General features: G+C 40.1%; 1 protein-coding gene and 1 long non-coding RNA gene across 3 annotated transcripts in view; one reads left to right on the forward strand and one right to left on the reverse strand.

The window, feature by feature from the left end:
- LOC308586515 (BEN domain-containing protein 5-like) overlaps positions 1–20508 on the reverse strand; it is a 753040-nt gene that overhangs the window by 588279 nt on the left and 144253 nt on the right. For both annotated transcript variants that reach the window (XM_081193192.1, XM_081193196.1), the window contains exon 4: positions 2989–3083. In XM_081193192.1, the coding sequence (XP_081049318.1) occupies positions 2989–3083 (95 nt within the window). The remainder of the gene's footprint in view (positions 1–2988; positions 3084–20508) is intronic.
- LOC308586564 overlaps positions 1–20508 on the forward strand; it is a 64286-nt gene that overhangs the window by 38920 nt on the left and 4858 nt on the right. The window lies entirely within an intron of this gene.

Below are 20508 nucleotides of genomic sequence, written 5' to 3' on the forward strand. Positions count from 1 at the left end.
ATAAGCTTTCGTGTGCATGCACACTTTTTCAGAAGTGCTACTGGACTATTCTTTAATTTTTTATCTCCACTCCCAGTTCTTAACTCATTTGCAAAACAAGCTTGCTTGGGAAGTATGGAGATGGCATAGAGGACTGGGGCTGATCTCCCAATTTCTAGTTTTCTTTTTTTAAAAAAATTAAGTGCTGTAAGACCCTAACAGTTTTCTGATAATTTTCCTAGAAAGAACAATGGAGTACCTTCTATGGTAAGCTTGTGTGAGCTCACACATCACTAATAAGGGCAGTATACACAGGTCTATTGTATCAACTCACAAAAGAGATCTACAAAAGCATAAACACATTTCCCCAAAAAACATATTCACATCATTAAAAAGGAAAAAATAAGAGTTTGTTGACAATTGTAAGAGGAATCATCAAGAAAAATAGACCTGAGGTTTTGCCATTTAACGAGCAAATCATTCTGATCAATTTTACCTGACAAGTTACATCACATCTCATTGGTTTAAATTAGCATCTTTCCCATTTCATTGCGTCTTTCTTATCTGCTGTGAAATGCAACCAATATAGCTTGATATGACACAACACTACGTTACTTCACAGAAGTTGTGGTTTAGTGCCATGAGTTCTGACTGACATAATTGACATAAAACCCCTAACAATGAGTTTTCAGAATATATATGATGGCATCTGATAACATACAATGATATTTAGTATTTGTCACTTAACGACTTGCAATATATTTGATATATTACTAACAATAGATGCCAACAAGTCAAACAGCTTGAGCCTGTGCTTCTCATATACAACCTCCGCACAAGCAACCAGCAACCACAAGGAGACCACAGAAGTTCCTGGGGCTGTCATGTCCCCTGTTGGTCTAAGAAGGACTCTGATACAGATGTTACAGCAGTCACCCCAACTCGAGGGAGCCCCTCAACCTGAAGGGAGTCTTTTGACATGGCTCTTCCATCCGTCTCAGAACCTGAGGACGATTCCACTGTACCTTTTCATTCTCCACAACCACACAGGAAACTGTAACTGTAGAATAGGTTACAGTACAGGCTCTTTAAATCAGAGCTTTCCAAACTGTGTGTGTCGGCTGCAGTGTGTAGGTGTGTCAGACAAATGCTCCCCACCCTCCCGCCAGGGCTGGAAAGGAGTTTGCTTAACCTCCAGTTTGCTAGTAAAACTGAATTAATCTGTCGTGAAATGATGCATGTATAAAAAGTGTGTCGCCAACATTACAAGTTCGGAAAGCTCTGCTTTAAATATTGCAAACAGCTCTCCCAGAGGCAGGGGTGCCAACCTGAATGTTGGAGTAAGGAGTGCAGATAAGCCCTGCCCCACATAACTGATCACATTATGTGGTGCATGCACACCATTTGAATGGCAATGCCCATCAACTTTTTTTGGGAGGGGTCCAGCCCCCTTAAATATTTTATTGGGGAAGATGAAAACCCCTCAGCCCCTAAGAGTTGGCTACCATGCCTAGAGGAGTGGAACCACTGGAAGCTCAATGTTTTTATCATAATAGTGTGTCTTTAGTCTGTATACCCCCTTGTGATGTTTATATGAAAGTGTGGCTTTAAAATATTTTATGTAAGTAAATAATAACATAATTCTAGATGCTTTAATCTACTTCTAAAATGTATCTTATATTCCATGACTGTTGAAGTGTAGGGGCAATAGTTATGCTCCAACCATTTCCAGACAAATCTAGGAAAATGGCCATACCCCTTTCCATATAGGAAATAAAATAAATTCTGCACATGGCGTCTATAGACAGATTACAGTCAACATAGCTGCCAAATGAAGCTATGCCATTCTGTGTGCATGCAGAAATAGCTTTATTTATTTGAGTGGTACCCCTTCTGCCTTTTATTTTTATTTTCCCCTGCAGTATTTGATACTTGTCACTGTTTGATGAAATTGTAACTGGTCTGATTTAGTCAGCTTGTTTGTATATAGTGGGAAAGATGCCTGAAGCCAAAGAAGAAGAACAAGGAAAAGTTCCTTCTCAGGACACAGCAATCTTTGTTTTAATGTACATATGAACAACAATTTGAAACACTGAAATATTTAAGTTACTGAAGAATATGTCCAGGAATATCCCTTAAAACAACAGAAAAGTCTGTATATTTGAGGGCCTATTTTACATAGATTTTTACAGATTGATGTTTCAGTGTGAAACCACATCAAGGGAATAATGAAGAGGAAATCAGTGGTACTTAATTAACAGCAAAAATTAGAAATTAATTCTGTTAATAGAAAGATTCAGAAGGTGCCCTGGTGTACTTGATGTATTTGGCCTGAAACTGTTACAAATAAGATTTTGGGGAACAGAATGGATGAGAGAACAATAATAGTTCATATGCCTGCATATGTGGTACTTTATTGGTCTTACTCCATCCAAAATTAGTAGTTTCATAGTTCTAAGAGGGTAATTTACAAAGGACATATTTGCTAGCAAGATCTCAACAAACATCTAAAATCCCAATTAATTGGGCTCTTCTTGGGTGGCATGAAGTAAATAAAAAACAAGGCAGCCTGATCTTATCTAGCTTCCGACGTTTGTTCTGCTGTGTCTAACCTCTCCAATGCCTCCTTCACATTTATCAGGTAAATTGTATACACATATCTTACTATAAAAGACTACTGGTGAAAATTTGCAACAATTTTACCAGCAAAGCATCCAACTGAGTCAACTGCCAAATAATATGCAAAAGTGCAAAGGAAAATTGTTTATTGTCTCTGACTCTGGTATGGGCTGTAACTACCCTCCTATGCCAAATCTGCCACTCACAAGGTTATGCCATAATATAAAAACAACTAGCTTCTGTTGTGGAGAGAAAAATAGCACAATAGCTGAAGTATATACAAAGAAAACAAAGATTATCCAAGTTTAACCAAAAGAGCAGCAGTTCCAAGATGTATTGTGGGCAAAGCTTTTTCCAAAACCACAATTATTAACTGGTGTGGTAACTTACCATTTTGGCCTGCTTGTGGATTTCACCATTGGAGCCATTCCATCCCGATAGAGGCTTTTTGTTTTACTGAAGTTTACAATGTTGAAAATGACTCTCTGAAAGACACAAGGTGAGGGAGAATCTCAGTTGTTTATTAAATATATTTCACATAGATCACCAATGTTAGAGCTGTGTAACCAGATGCCAAATTTTGAAATATAAACAAGACAATCATTTAAAAAATCCTTCAGGGGCATGCGGAATGCTTTTAATTTTAAAAGTGAGGATATTTAATTTTCCCAGCATTCTCGTTGCACGGCTGAAAGTTGCTAATTGTATTCTACTGGTAATCATTGCAGCTGGGAAAAGAAAAAGAAAAGAAAACGGGAAGACAAGAAAGGAGCTATGAGCAAACCTGCAAAAAATAGAACAGTTATTATTACTAAGCCTCTAGTGTATTCTTTGCCAGAAACAAGATATGAAAGAAAACCCATGGGAATATGTTTTGAATCTACCACAAAACCAAAACACCAGTTGGGTGGGGGGAGTCTTTCCTACCTAATAAGACACCACAGGCTATGTCAGGCACAGTGTGACATTCCAGTTAAAAAACAAATCATAGCAATGTATTGGTGGAACACCTGAACCAGATTAAGAACTGGCTAATGAATTTGAGAAAGTAGCCATTAGTGGAAATGGTTTCTAATTTAAAAAGTAAGCAATTTCTTAGTATTTAATAATAAATGGTAAATTTTATCACCTTGCACTCTGAAATCACCAGACGGGGCCTGGATAAATCTCCTGACACCAGGGGTGGGGAACTTCCAGCCCATGGGCCTAATTAGGCCATTTTGGCCAAACCATGGCCATTTGCCCTACACCTGATGGCATAGATATTGTGTCAGGTGTGCTGGTTCTAACCAGAAGATGAAGAATATGAAGTATGGTTTCTGCCAAAATCTTTAATGCTCAAACCAATATACTATGTAGGCCAAATAAGTTTCAAAGACACAACAGGGTATATCCACAGATAAGTCAACTAAGACATTAATCCAACAAGCACTCCCTTGGGTAGTCAGAGGAAATGACTGAAGTAAGTTCAAAAACGTAAGTCTTGTAAGGACTTGGTTTCTTAAGTGGGTTACCTGAGACAAAGGTGCTTAAGCTGAGGCTGAAGCTAGGGGCGGGGCAGGATTCTTTAAGACATAAGGTTTATGGAAGTAAGACAATATAAATTTCCCACCACAGAATGACTAGACACTCTTGGAGAACAAAAGTGAGGATTGTATGAGCCAGTAAGGAGAAAGTGCCCCAAGTCCATACCATATTTTTGAGTGACAAGGCTGTATCATGTGCAGAATGGGGGGAGGCACCCTTAAGAAATGTAAATGAGCACTCTAATTAGATTACCAATGGGCAGTGCCAACTGGAAGGCTTTTGTCTTTCCAGGACAAAACAGAATGACACTTCATGTCAGCAGTTGGCAAATACAGTGGTACCCCGGGTTACATACGCTTCAGGTTACAGACTCCGCTAACTCAGAAATATTACCTCGGGGTAAGAACTTTGCTTCAGGATGAGAACAGAAATCATGCAGCAGTGGCACAGCAGCAGCAGAAGGCCCCATTAGCTAAAGTGGTGCTTTAGGGTAAGAACAGTTTCAGGTTAAGAACCAATCTCCAGAACGAATTAAGTTCTTAACCTGAGGTACCACTGTAGGTTAGAATTAAATCATACCGTCCAACATTTGAATGAACAAATTCGGTGTGAGCAGGAGTCAATTGACTCATGTTTCCTCCTCACAGCTTTCTCCTGTGCATGGGGACGTTACTATTTCCCTCTCTACAAGCCTGCTAGCAGTTACTGCTTCCCCCATCTTGCCCTCTTATTCCCACGCTAAATGCCACCCAGTTTCAATCCTCGGCCCTTTCCTTGAAACGCACATGACTTCAAAGACTCCTACAACCAACCATGGAGAGGAGAGGGAAAAACGAGAGCGTATCCCTTGAGCTCTGTAGCTGTATATGAAATCGAGGAGAATCTCCCCGTGCTTTCGGGGTAGATGTGTGATTATTTCGAAGCACCTCAATGCTTTTCAGAAAATTCCTCTCTCCCTTGCTTCCTTTGGTAATCCAAAACAAAATGATCAGATTTCCATTTTATCTATGGCCCATGGAGAATATGCTAAATGCCAACAACTGTCTCAAGCTATGAATAAGAAAAAACCAAGAAGCGCACTCTTTCCCCAAAGTTTATTCTAGTCCATTTCTAATAGTAATAGTAACAACAACAACAACAACAACAACAACAACAACAACAACAACAATAATAATTTAGTGGGCTTCCCCAGCCACTCTGAGCGGCTTCCAAAAAAATATTAAAATACTGTAAGGCTCAAGGTGAAGGGGCTATGTTGGCACTGTCAGTAAAGCAAAGCAACCTTATTGATTTGTGGCCTCAGGAGAGGGAAGAGGAGAGAGCTTCAGGGCAGGAAGCTTGAGGGCTCTGCAGGGTGCTAGAATCCAACCTTCTCCATCCCAAAGGTTATTAAGCACTAATAAGGCTTTGGGAATAAACCCTCATGCCACCTTCCGATGCTGCTGTCGCAGCCCAAAAGCGGGGTGCCTCAAATCCAAACAAAACCCTGGGGCACCTGACCGAAAACAGGGACTGCCAATAGGGCAAAATTGGGGCGGGGTCTGTTGAATTAAGTATTCACATACACCTGGAATTCTTGCTCCACCTTCCCAAGTGGACAAGTTTGTTTACTGCTGATGAGGATAACCAGTATATATACCCATTCGACTCCAACTCCCAATCAGTTTCATCCAGCATGTCAAATGGTTAGGGATACTAGAAGTCCAACATCATAGGAGGGCTACAGGTTCCCCATGGCTGATGTATGTACTAATTATATACTTACTAATTGTGGTTTTCAATTTGCTATGTTCAAGCTGACTTTTTAATGGGCAGGATGTCCATGTAGTACAATTGCTGTGTTTCTGCTGTTTACATTCCCAAAATAGCAATATGGCAGTTTGTGATATTAATATTCAATAGTAAAAATGTGTTCATTCCAAACTGTAAAATAGAAGCATTTTAAATAAAATAGAAGCTGTTTAATTTGACTTCTGTTTATAAAACCAAATTAAGCTGGAGCAAATTGGTTAGTTAAACCTGATGTTCTTGGTGAGTAATCAAAACTAACAAAGTGCCTCTATTACTTTAATGCAATTATGCTGAGGTTGGCATGAAGGAACTTTCTAATTCTACGAAGTGGATAATGACTAACACAGGGCAGGTGGCAGACACTAAGAATGGTCTCGTCCGAACCAAGTGGGTCCCCAGCCATCTCTGCTACTAGTTTTGGGTAAATTTAACTAACTAGGTTAAGCAGTGAATTTATAAATATTTTATAAAAGTATAATTATACAGCTTCAACCACTTTCTCTCAAAGTGCAGTTAGCAAGCAGTTTCAGTCCTTTCAGGAAGCTATGCTGCCTAAAATCATTTCATAGCAGTGATTAACTTTATCAAACTATGCCCCTAGTCTAATGTAACATAGAAACCCCAGGTTTAAAATTAAAATAGGGAGCTATGGCACATTATCAGTACATGTAAAACTCTACTAGATAGCCCACCAAGTGAAGTATATAAAATGTAATAATGTCAATACACACCTTAACAGAAACAGAAAATATGCAGCTTGCTCACTAAAGTATACAAATATATCCTGAAGTGAAATAGTGTAATACAAGTTTGTGATACAGTAAGGAAACATTTGCTGACATTAATAAAATAAATAGCTGCTAGATTTGACACACACACCCCTTTTGCAGGCAATTTAAATATTCCTGCTGGCTTTACGTAAGCGCTTTTTCCTTCTTTACACATTTTTTGGTTAATTGTGACAGTCTGATACTAAATCATGCAATACAAAGTTGGCATTTATTTCAGCAATACAATACTTGCATCATATTGGTGATACTAACCAGCATAACAACAACAATGACCCACCCATTGAATTGGGTTGCCCCAGTCACTCTGGGCAACTTCCAACATATATAAAAACATAATGAAACATGTCTCAAACTTCCTGAATTAACCCCCCTCCCCCATACCAACAACTACTTACCCTATCTTCCAGGATAAGCACCACCATTCCATTCCAACCAGTGACAAGCAGTGTAGATAGTGTTTTATGTGCTACATTATTTCATGTTATTTCATGTTTGAGGGCAGAGGGACGTTAAAGCCCTTTGATTTCAGGTGTGGGGAACCTTTGGCCCTCAAATGTTGCTGAACTACATCTCCCGTCATCCTCAGTCTTAAGTCATGCTGACTAAGGCAGATGGGAGTTGTAGTTCCGCAACATCTGGAGGACCAATGGTTCTCTCACCCTATTCTGCATGAATTAGCATTGATTCCCCAGGGTTTAAGAAAGGAGTGTTCTCCAGTCTTGTTTGGATATGCTGGGGATTAGGAACTTCAGTGTGAAAAGCAAGTGCTCTACAACTGAGCTATTAACTGTTTGTGTTAAATTTCATGTGACCATTTGTCAAAGGTAGATAATACTATTTTTATACAGCCTGCAACTTAGGCACATTTCACTTGGATGCATTTGGATTTACAACCTTCACAATTTAAAAAAATAATAATGGAAAGGGGGCAGATGCCCAGGAAAAATGACGTTGGCAATCTTATCCACCATTAACCAATGTGCTTTGACTATACATAATTTTGGCTTTAGGCATGATCCCTGGAATATAACCCCCACATAGGTTACGGGCTTACTGTACTTTCCGGGTGTTCAAAGCATGGTGCCTACTAATAACAACAGCCACTAACCAATTTTTGTACCACTTATGACTGTGCAAATAAATCAAACTTCTGTACAAACCTGCCAAGAAAGACTGGTAAACATTACATCTTTCAGTTTTAGTTCAGCCAGCAATATTTACAGTTTTAAATATCCAGTTGAATCACTCCTTTCACATAATACATAGCTGCTGCTTCTTTTTTTAAAAAAATTAAATATTTATGGCATTTAGTCCTCCCCTACCAGTTAACAAATATTTAAAGCCTATCTTCTGTCAGTGCAAGAAAATTCATTCCCACCTGTGGAGGGAACTGTACAGAGCCCTAGCTGATTTGTTAATCAGGAGCACCTGTGCCTTGTTATGTTTAAGTTGTCAAAGCACAGGTAGCTACTGAACTCATTTAAAATGGCAATGAAGAGGAGAGCTTACATATTTGCATGCTTTCTCCCACTTCTTGGACTTCCTATTAAAGATGCTTTAAGAGGAGAAAAAAACCCAAAAATAAGACAGAGAAGAATGACTGTATTTAGCTGAATACATTATAACGTAAATATGGCAAAAAGCAGCTATCCTTTAACAAAATATAGCCAGATGGTTGTATTTTGTGCATTCTTGTGAATAAACCTTTGACAATTAGTATTTGGAAATGATTATTTTGTTCTGGCAATAATTGCAAGATACTTGGTATAAAATCCATGTGTGGTTTGTTTTGGTTTATAACTTTTAAATTCCACAATGCACATTCCATACCTTGGTAGTAGTCTTTGCAACAAAGTATTTTAAGTATGGTCATGCATTAAACCTCTCAGTTTCCACATAATTAGAGAAGCTATCCATGTTTAGGCATCCATGTCCTTTTCAATCACTATTATGGCTGCAGGTGGGTGGTAACAGCTGGCTGCTTTAGAAGTTTACTTGCAAAATCTGCTGATATCTTAATCCTCAAGAGAAGGCAGCTGAGTGATTCAAGTTTCCATTCTTAAGGGTAAGCATTATTATGCAGAAAGAAGCAACACTATGAAGTTTAGCCAGAAATTACCTCAGATTCAGGAGTGTTAACATTGCAATTGAAACTGTATACTGGGTAGGGTTCCATGATTCACTTTCCATGGGACAGAATTTCTGTTGCATTAACTGTTGTACAGACAGAATGTTTCATCACGGGCATTTTCCCCCTCTTTATAATATTGCTTTAATATGTCTTTGATTAAATTCTCCTTCCTTCACAATAACCAGCGTCATGGGACTCCTGTTCCAAAAGTATTAGGAAAAATAATGTGCTGCTAATACGTGACAATATCTATGTGTGCAGTGCCACTGTGTGCAGAGATACAACAAGGGAAGTCCAGATCAATTTTGTGCACAAAAACAGAGTTTTCAATGCATGGGCAGGATTCACCTAACCAGCCCTGTCAATGGAAGCCGTGTGCAAGGCTTTCTCCTTGTGCAGTGGGCCTTTAAGCCTGGCACCCCAACCCTGAAATAGGCTAGGGAGTGGGGTCAGGAGAACCTCCAGAACACTGTGCTGAGAGGGGGGATTGTTCCATAAGGCAATCTGTAGTGCTTCTTCACATGAAGTTATTGGAACAGTGTGATAATGAATGTCATCCTATGCAATTTTGGCCTTACCACACTCTAGCTACAGGACCTTCATTTGCAAACCGAAAATCCATGGCCTACAGTGAATTTGTAGTGGTCTAACCTTGTTTCTTATAATAATCTGATGCAATAAAAACTGCCAAACCCTTGAAATCTTCACAACTGTTCTCTTGTTACAATTGAGTGACAACACTGTGGCAGCAGTCTATTTACTTTTTATCAGTCAAGGTTTCACAGTTTTGGTCTTTTTACCGATGAAGCAATGCTTTTATGGTAGGTTACCAGATGTGATATGTCAAGCATAGGCAACCTCGCCCTCCAGATGTTTTGGGACTACAATTCCCATCATCCCTGATCACTGGTCCTGTTAGCTAGGGATCATGGGAGTTGTAGTCCCAAAACATCTGGAGGGCCGAGGTTGTCTATGCCTGTGATATGTAAATCAAAGTATGGAAATAGAATCTGACAATGCCCAATTGTGTCTGTTTGTGACGTGGTCAGTGTGTGCTACAAAATTAGTCATTTGTGCGTCTACCTGTGTTGTGTGAAAATAATTGGGCTGTCAGCCTTGGAGCTTACACGTATTTTTCAGTTAACGTTTTGTGGTCCCTTAGACATAGTGACCCCTTCATGGATCCCTGCCTTGTTGTGGCAAAGGGGCTTGAATAATTCAGAGAAGCTATGAGCTATGCCATGCAGGGCCACCCAAGATGGATAAGTCATAGCTGAGAGTTTAGACTAAATGTGATCCATCTGGAGAAGGAACTGGCAAACCACTCCAGTATTCTGCCAAGAAAACTCCATGGACATAAAAAAGGAGAAGCTTTAAGAAGAATGTGAGAGTTTTCAAGGCATGCTCTGGTTCATGGGGTCACGGAGAGTCAAACACAACTAAGATACTACAACAATAAAACATAGTGATGAGAATAGATTTGCTCTTATAGTTCCTGTTTCCTCATTTCCTACTGTTTCCCCATTTGACTAGTGAAAGGCTTTTTGCAATGAAACTGCAGCCTCCTTAGTCATCATGCAACACCAAGATTTGCAACAGGGCACTAATGCTATGGCCCTTGCATTTGATCCTATCTACTTTTTGCCCTGATCATATGAGCAGGCTATAACTTTGACTCTCTACATCCTCTGGTTTTTCACATCTCCTTCTATAAGATGCATCTCAGAAGGCAGATATATAATGGTTGTGTGGTCTTAAAACAATGAATGTCAAAATAGTATGTTTCTGCAGTTATCAATGTGTATATAATTCTCCCATCTAGGATATCCCTTTATAAATCTGATGCTGTAGGCTCTATCTCAAAAAAGCTTATGCCATCATAAATGTGTTAGCTTTTAAGGTGCCAGCGGACACTTCGTTGCATGACTGTTGAGAAACGAAGCAATACATAGTGTAATGTTGAAAGAAGGAAGTAGGAAGACTTGATACATAAGGAAGGAACAAAAAATTATTACTTTATTGCTGAATGTGGGGAAAACAGATGGTCTCCAGAAAAGCAAATTAGCTAAATTACTGGTAGCATTACAGGGATTATGTCTTTCTATTTTTTAAAAAGAAAAAGAAATAAGAGAGTCTCCAATAATTAAACACAGGATTGGGTTTAATTCAGCGGTAGACAAGAAGGCCTTTGGTGATATTTTGGTGTATTTTGAATGGCTTTTATTGCTATTACAAGGTTAATCACAGGCTTTGCTATTCAGGTTTAGGTCTCTCGTAATCTTCTTTCATACTACAGAATAGTAAAAAAAGTAAGATTTAATTTCAAATTTCATTGATAATGGTAGTGGAACAATGCATGTTTGTTGTTGTATAGCATTACTATTCTAATATCAGAAAACTAGTTTCAGTTGTAAGATCAACAACAAAATTGAAAGGTTTTCATTGTTGTTGATTTGCCAACATTGGTGATTTCTGGCCCCACACATTCAGCTGGACACAGCCTGGACTAGGTTTTTGGTGCTGTATAGGATAAGGGTGATCTAGATACAGGCTTAGATACAGTTCTGTTTTCATGGACAGATGGTTATCCGGTCAGAATTAGGATCACTGGCATCCCAAAACTTTGCAGGGGATCTGTTCTGATGGCTCCACCCAAAAGACTAAAGGATCAGAATGATTTTCTGATTGTTCTTGTGGATTTCCCTGTCACACCAGCTGCTGATCCTGTCAAACCTGCAGTCGACTTCTGGAACAGAGAAATAGCCAGGGACATTTACATGATTGCTCCTGAACATTCTCTCCATGGAAGTGGAGCTCAGCCAAGTTAATTATTATGTGATTTGAGGAATGCTGGCAAAGAAATGACAGGGAAGAGTACTCAAGTGATAGTGGCAGATTTGTGACAAATATGGTTGTACACAAGCTATAGCTTATCACAGACCTTTATGTGGGGCAATGGTGGGGGCAAAATAAAAATTAAAAACCCTCCCACCACAACATCCACTCCAAGTCACCCTCAGAAAGGGTGTTATGGTGATAGACACTCGGCTACCCTGCCTGTCTGTCTCTGCAGTCCTCGCTCCCATTGATAGTAGCAGGTTCCATCTGCTTTGTTAATTGGAGACAAAAATGCTGGTAATAAATGGTGATATTGAAGCTGGTATCACCAAGCAACAGTTTTTTTATCTGCATAATTGTAGTATTAATTAGCTGGCTAGTTTCCTATGACCAGGCATTTGTACAGCCGTCCTGATTTTTAAAGAAAAAAGAGTACCGTATTTTTTGCACCATAACACTCACTTTTTTCCTCCTAGAAAGTAAGGGGAAATGTCTGTGCGTGTTATGGAGCGAATGCCTGCGGGTGGGAGGGGATCTGCTGCAGTCGTGAGCAGAGGATCCATGGTTCCCCTTCCTTCCCTCCTCCGTGGTTACAAAGCATGGCTCCACATGGATCCTCAGGATTTTTGTATTGGGCTACTCCAAACTCACTGTCAGATCACATGTCTGTGGCCACAGCATGAACCACAAAATTCATATATCCACTATTTTGTTTAGAATATTTTTTTTCTTGTTTTCCTCTTCTAAAAACTACGTGCGTGTTATGGTCTGGTGCGTGTTATAGAGCGAAAAATACGGTACCTGTTCTTCCCCTGTACAGTGGTACCTCGGGTTAAGTACTTAATTCGTTCCAGAGGTCCATTCTTAACCTGAAACTGTTCTTAACCTGAAGCACCACTTTAGCTAATGGGGCCCCCTGCTGCTGCTGCGCAGCCAGAGCCCAGTTTCTGTTCTTATCCTGAAGCAAAGTTCTTAACCTGAAGCACTATTTCTGGATTAGCGGAGTGTGTAACCTGAAGCGTATGTAACCTGAAGCGTATGTAACCCGAGGTACCACTGTACTCCTCTCACCAGGCAGCAGGAAAGGAACCAATGCGACCGGTCCATTTGCTTAAGCAGGGAGCAGTGGGTGAGCAAACGGCTAAGGGAATGGTATGCCCTCTCATGGTCTCAATGTGTAGCAAAATATTTATCCCCTTTCAGATTTGGTATTTAAATAGGGTAAAACATATACCATATGACCAGAATTCCTAAATATAAGAAGCTTCACAAATTCATTTTCACACCTGTGATACTTCATACCCAAGTTCATACCAAATCGCTTTTGACGATGTCCCCCAACCCATCAATGTTTATTCTTACATCCCTGTTTTCTATATTTTTCTGATGAAAGGAGGCGTTGCGATGATAGTACTGATTGATGCTCAACTTGACTACTAATTTGCTTCCAAAGTAAACTGGCAAGTGAAGCTGACATATTCAGAACTCCTAAGCACCAAATGATGCTATGATACCAGTTGTAATTTGAATATTAATGTAGTTATAGCCTTATAAAAATATTATAGCATCAAGTAATTTGTCCATACCATTCCCTCCCACTATCTGTCACCCAAATAATAAATGATACCTATTATATTAAGGCATAGAATCAGTACTTTATAGTATCTGTTGTAACCTTAGAGCAGCCCTGGGATTTATAAAAATGGAAAATCTAACTGCATTGAGCCAATTTTATTCTTTCTAAGTGCTAAAATTAAAATCTCTTATGTACTGTAATGTCACTACTGGGTGTGTTTTTTGGCATAATTTCCTTCTTGAGCATGCATCTGCTCAGAAGAAAATAAGAGAAATGTGGATATCTGATTCTTTAAGCTTGACTGCTAAATGAATTATTTTAAATATTTGCAACCTGCGATTTGGCCTTCCAAAAGGTTTCAATACAGCCCATGCCAACAGCAAAATGTAAAGTACAACACTAGATAAAACAAAGCAATAAAGGTAATCCCAAATGATGAATTCACAGTATGAAAGCCACAAATGCAGCATCAACATACCAAAACCAGTTTTGAGTCAACAAAGTCAACCTCAGCTTACTGTAGTTCAGAAGGGATATATTTGGTGGGATTTCCAAGGAAAAGAGTTGTGCATAATGCATTCAAGTCTGAAAAAAGTAGTACTGTAAGCACCATTTTAGGTCTCTTAATGTGGAAACCAAGAGGCAGGAGTGGCTGGTGCAGTGAGGTGAGAGTGCAGAGCCAGCCATCTGACAACAGGATTGCACTATGTGGGTGGGACAGGCAGCAGTGAGGTGAGGTCAGGACTCCGTGAACACATGAGTGAAGCCAGTCTGGTGCTCTTGCCAATGTGCACAAGCACCCCCAACCTTACTGGTCTGCCTGGCTCCAGTAAGCACCCGAGATGCTGAATTCTGGACTCACAGCTGTCCATGGAGGCGCATGTCAATTCTGTGTCCATGACAGCTGTTTATCAGCTCCATCTGGTACACAGGCTGAGACCCTACCTGCCCACGAACTGTCTCACGGGCATGCTCTAGTTATCTCTCGCTTGGACTAGTGCAATGTGTTCTATGTGGGGCTACCTTTGAAGGTGACCCGGAAACTACAACTAATCCAGAATGCGGCAGCTGGACTGGTGACTGGGGGCGGCCGGCGAGACCACATAACACCAATCTTGAAAGACCTACACTGGCTCCCAGTACGTTTCCAAGCACAATTCAAAGTGTTGGTGCTGACCTTTAAAGCCCTAAATGGCCTCGGTCCAGTATACTTGAAGGAGCGTCTCCACCCCCATCATTCTGCCCGGACCCTGAGGTCCAGCGCTGAGGGCCTTCTGGCGGTTCCCTCCCTGCGAGAAGCCAAGTTACAGGGAACCAGGCAGAGGGCCTTCTCGGTAGTGGCACCTGCCCTGTGGAACGCCCTCCCACCAGATGTCAAAGAGAAAAACAACCACCAGACTTTTAGAAGACATCTGAAGGCAGCCCTGTTTAGGGAAGCTTTTAGTGTTTAATAGACTATTGTATTTTAAGATTCTGTTGGAAGCCGCCCAGAGTGGCTGGGGAAACCCAGCCAGATGGACGGGGTATAAATAAATAAATTATTATTATTATTATTATTATTATTATTATTATTATTATTATTATTATTATTATTATGTTGGCAAGGAGGTGTTTCTGTGCCCCTGCTCCACCAGCTTAATGAGGATGCTAGTATTGGGTAATTGTGTGTGAGCAGGATCAATCTGTTGTGCATTTTTAACACTTTTGCAGAATAAAAAGGATGGCAGATCTCTAAAGGGAGTGTACTACTGTGTTAATGCTTCATGACCAAAATAGAAGGCTATAATAATCTGCAAGAGAGGAAGTGCTTGCCAGCTCAGATACTTCCATTCAGCTTTCAGAAGCTTTGATCACTGGTCATTGTGGAGGTACAGGACTTGCCTCTTTAATGTTATTTCCATATGTGGGATGGAGTCAATAAACTATGAACTCCATTCCACAAGAGTTGGCTGGTCACACCCAAAGTACACAATCAAAGTTCAGTTTAGCAGGAAGGAACGAGATAATATTCCTACTATCTCCCAAAATATTTACTTCCAAACACAAAGATACACAAATCAAGGATCTCTTGCTAGAGAAGTCCACCCAAGTCCACCCAAGGCTAATCTGTAGTTGCCTTGTCCCACTTCAACTATTTCTCCTGACCATAGGGAAATAAACGTTACTAGGTTGATCTGTGTCTTTGCCTAGCATGGCAAGTTGTCAATAGTCTGTAGGACTGCCTAGGATAGAATTATTTAGAGCTGTTTTATTTGCTTTATTTGCTATTTCTTATTTTGACAATGTGAATAAATCTTTTGATTTGAGTTCTGGAATTGACATGGTATTTTATGAATAAATCTTTTGATTTGAGTTCTGGAATTGACACGGTATCTAGGTGATAGTCCACTCTATGTGCCAAGTTGTTTGGTGCATGCTACCAGCTAAGGGAAGGGACGCGGGTGGCGCTGTGGGTAAAACCTCAGCGCCTAGGACTTGCCGATCACATGGTCAGCGGTTCGAATCCCCGCGGCGGGGTGAGCTCCCGTCATTCGGTCCCAGCTCCTGCCCACCTAGCAGTTCAAAAGCACCCTTAAGTGCAAGTAGATAAATAGGTACCATTTTATAGCGGGAAGGTAAATGGCGTTTCTGTGTGCTGCGCTGGTGTAGGCTCGCCAGAGCAGCTTCGTCACGCTGGCCACGTGACCCGGAAGTGTCTTCAGACAGCGCTGGCCCCCGGCCTCTTAAGCAAGATGGGCGTGCAACCCCAGAGTCGGACACGACTGGCCCGTACGGGCAGGGGTACCTTTACCTTTACCTTTTTACCAGCTAAGAAGGAGAGAGAAAGTGAACAGAGTCAGGCACTGTCCGGGCAGCGACCAGAGAGCTTGCTAAAAGCTATTTCCCTCCTCTCAGGTAAATAAACTTCTTCCTCACTCAGGCCTACATAGAATCAAGGAAGTGGTGGAAGTTACTAGTCAATACATTTTAAAAGTACATTAAGCCCTGTCCGCAGCACAGGATAGGTAGAATGTCATTCTTGATGGACATGATCTTAATTGGCATTCTTTGTCCGACAAGGTGATCAAATGTTTGTCCCTGTTCAACACCCCATTTCTCGTTTGTGATACCATAAATAAATAAACATTGTCATCATTCTGAACTAGCTTTGTTTGCCCTCGGCAATGTTGTCATGTAAACACATCTGAGCTGCTACATGACAACCTCACTTGGAAGAATGGCAAACGGGCGAAATGCCTTCATGTCCAAATTGGTGCTGCTGGTCAAGTCATGACTAGAGAGAAAAGGCCTGAAAGGAGGAGGGGAGCTCTGTATTCTGCATGGGGAGAGGGCTCTGTATTCTGAGAAACTTTTCCAATATCCTGGAAAGCCTCCCTTTCGTGCTGAAAATACTTCGTAGAGAACATTCAGCACAACCTTACACGCAACAGAACACAAAGGGGCACAATATTTGAGCAATATCAGTGTACATAATTGCAGGCATAACCTTTTGTTAAAAAGCGAAACAGAACATTAATGTTTGAATAAGCTTAATGCAGGTGCAGGGAATTCAAGAACAAACTCAAGCAAGTCTTGTGAAAGCAGTCTGTCATTCTAGGTGACCTGTTATATTGCATATGTTAATGTGACCCAAGAGTATGTTTCTAAAATTCTGCTGTCACAGAACAATGAGCAGCGATAAATAATTGATATTTGATGTTTTGTGCAGCTTTCTGTGTTTCATAAACAAATAATCATTTAAATTATTGATGTTTCTGCTTGTTTGTTTTCAGCTTTCTTTGGTAAATCAGAATTTTATTTACAGAATATACATTTGTTGCAGATGCCTTTCAGGCAATGTGGAATTGTCATCCATCTGACAAAGATATTTTGTATGAGATTTTCATCATTTTGTGACGTTCGTGTTTTGTTTACACCACTTCAGTAATTCACTTCTGGGACTAAAAGTTGCTTTTGAGGTTTAAACACACTGCAGGATGCCAAAAAAGCATCAGATTCTTCTGTGTTTGAAAGCTTTTGGGCCATCAAGTGATCAAAACCTGCCAGAATCAAACTTGAGATCTGCCATTATAAATAAGGCACTGACAATTCTTATTGTGAAAGGTCATCCCAAGGGGTAAAGAAGCAAAGACAACTGAATTGCCCTTGTTCTTTGCTAGGATAAAAATGTGTATGCAATGTAGAGCTCTTTTGGAACTTTGCTTGTGTCAGTGTTTGATATGTACCAGCCTTGGAATTAATTAATTTTGATTTCATTTTGAAAAATGAAAACATATAGCCATATTTGTCAAATATAATGTATATCTGAGGACAGGTTTTAGCCATTCTTATGTATTCCATTCTTTACAGACAGAATATTGCAAAATACCAAGAGGACGTCTAGGTCTTTTCCATTTCCGTGTATTGAGGTAGAATGACACTTAGCGCCATAGTTCAAATCACTGTATTCATTCCACAAATATAGCAGGGTACCCAGTGCTGTGCAGCATAAGGATGTTCACATAAGGGGAATTCCCCAATTGCACCTCTCCACTCCAGCCAATGCACTCCCAAACAGAGTTGGAGGATCATCGAGAGAAGCCTGGGATGTGGGACAGGGAACTGCAGTGGGAGAAACTGGGCAGAGGCAACTTACAGAGTTATCTTTGTTATCGCATTGCACTGCATACAGCACAAAACTGTAATCAGCTTCAAAAACCTAACTCTTATTGGCCAAAACTCCAGTGTATTTTACTATTTTCATACAAACACAAGCAAAAATAGAAAACTCACACTTAAATGTAGTGGATTCTAAACTTACTTTCGAAATTTAAATTAAATGTGGTCACTTAATCTTTGACTCTATATTAGCCATTTATATTTTCCTCAACAGAGATATTTGACAACTATGGTTTGCAAGCAGTACTGTATATATTTAAACCCTTTGGCTAGGGTTTTTTTTTTGGGGGGGGTTCTGTTTTGCAATGGCATTCTGAAAATAATGCTCATGTCTCAATTTAATTTGTCATTTTAGTTTATATGTCAGTTTGAAATGCTGATTACCTTTTATGGGAGTATTTAAGTCCAAATTTTAAAAGTATGTTAGAATTAGGTTGTGTACATGGTCCAGAAAGGGGCATGTTTCTGTACTTGTAGAATGACGTTTCCATACACACACACACACACACACACACACACACACACACCCCAGTTGTATGAGGAACTATACGTAGGTATTTCACACAGTTTCTCTGGCTCAATCCAAAACCGGTTGCATGTGCATAGCCCTAGTCAGGTAATTGTTTAGACCGTCCCTATTCTGTTTCCCCTTAACATCTCATCTGCCAATTATGTGGCCAGAAATGCATGTGTGAAGCCAGATTAGGGCCTTTGCATGTATGAGACACTTCTGCTGAATCAAGGCATTTTTCATATTCTACAATCCTCTTGAACATGTCTCAAGAAGAACAAGTTACATTCTCACACAATTTACAACTCATTTCCACAGGGGGTACACAAGAGGAGTTTACAGCAAATTGCAGCCCTTTACCCCAATCCTGCTAAGGAAATCAGTATGCTTTTCACTTGCTGGATCAGGAACTAGGGGCGTCAGTCTGATTCAGATTCAAGTGTGCATTGGCATATGCATCTGAATATGGATGTTGTTCATCCATACTGCATTGCTTTCAGCTGAGTATATATTTGAATTTTAATAGCCATCCACATTCTGGTACAACTAGTCATATATAAATACATCTTTAAAATATGCCTAGAGTTGGATTAGGACACTTATCAGGCACACACATTTTAGTAAAACGCGCCGAAAAGGGGAAGCATTGAAGAGTAGCATACAGAAAAAGAAATACATCTCTCACAGATGCCAAGAAAAAGGATGGGCTCTTTATTTTTGTAACAAGCCCAGCTCATTTTGGCCACAAATGCCTTTGTCAAGGACGTAATGAACCAGTCTCAAAGCTTGCTGTTGTCAAAGTCTGTTAGGGCAACATCTCATGTATTTCAGCAACCTTTTTTAAAAAAACAAAAGCACAAATTTTCAGCTGAACTTTGGGGAACATTTCTGACACAGTATACACATTCCATAGTCATTTGCTGCTAATCTAATGTGTAAAGGCATATTAATAAATACATTCGGCTAAACACAATGCTTCCTCCAACTTGGATCCAAAGAGCAACTTGTGATACCAATCCCACTTATGCAGATGTGTGACCACTTCTGCCAATTTCCTCCACCACCTGCAGCCTCCTGCAATGTGTCATGCACAGTTAGAAAAGGTTCCACAACCTTCAATAGTGGGAAGAAGGTAGGAAATGCCCACTGAATGAGCATAACTCTGCTTGCGGTCCTTTGGATTTAAGCTTAAATCGCCATTCATCCTGATCAAATTCCGTATTTTCCCATATATTTATAATAGACAATAGTTTTTTACAGGGCAAGTTTTGAACTATAAACTCATGAAATATGTCATTTCAGATAGGGCAGTGCTTGGCATAAATTTTCCAGTCATTCAGATAGATGGGTCATAAAAATAATCTGCACACTTATGGAGGTATGATAAGTAAATGTGTTATTGCCTTCAAACAAATGTGTGTAGCTACCATGAGCTTCTGAACGAATGGCAGTTTTTAACAGTAAACTTTCCTAAAAGCTGCATGAACACAAAAGCAACTTTATTGCATCTGAGGCAGGTGCTTTCCTCCTAAAATGAATTTAAAACATATGAAGAAAACTGTATTAATGATGTATATATGTGCCAATACATATATTGTGTATGTAAATACAATGTCCTGTGTGTTGGATGATGATCACTGTAGCTAGGGATTTATATGTTTTGTACTGCACCTAATGCTTTTGAATTATGGTGTTGGAGGAGACTCTTGAGAGTCCCATGGACTGCAAGAAGATCAAACCTCTCCATTCTGAAGGAAATCAGCCCCGACTGCTCACTGGAAGGACAGATCGTGAAGCTGAGGCTCCAATACTTTGGCCACCTCATGAGAAGAGAAGACTCCCTGGAAAAGACCCTGATGTTGGGAAAGATTGAGGGCACAAGGAGAAGGGGACGACAGAGGACGAGATGGTTGGACAGTGTTCTTGAAGCTACCAGCATGAGTTTGACCAAACTGCGGGAGGCAGTGGAAGACAGGAGTGCCTGGCGTGCTCTGGTCCATGGGGTCACAAAGAGTCAGACACGACTAAACGACTAAACAACAACAACAACACTACACCTAACATCTTATTGGTATTAAATAAATCA

Source organism: Podarcis bocagei, assembly GCF_964188305.1.
Source record: "Podarcis bocagei genome assembly, chromosome: 5".
Classification (NCBI taxonomy): Eukaryota; Metazoa; Chordata; class Lepidosauria; order Squamata; family Lacertidae; genus Podarcis; species Podarcis bocagei.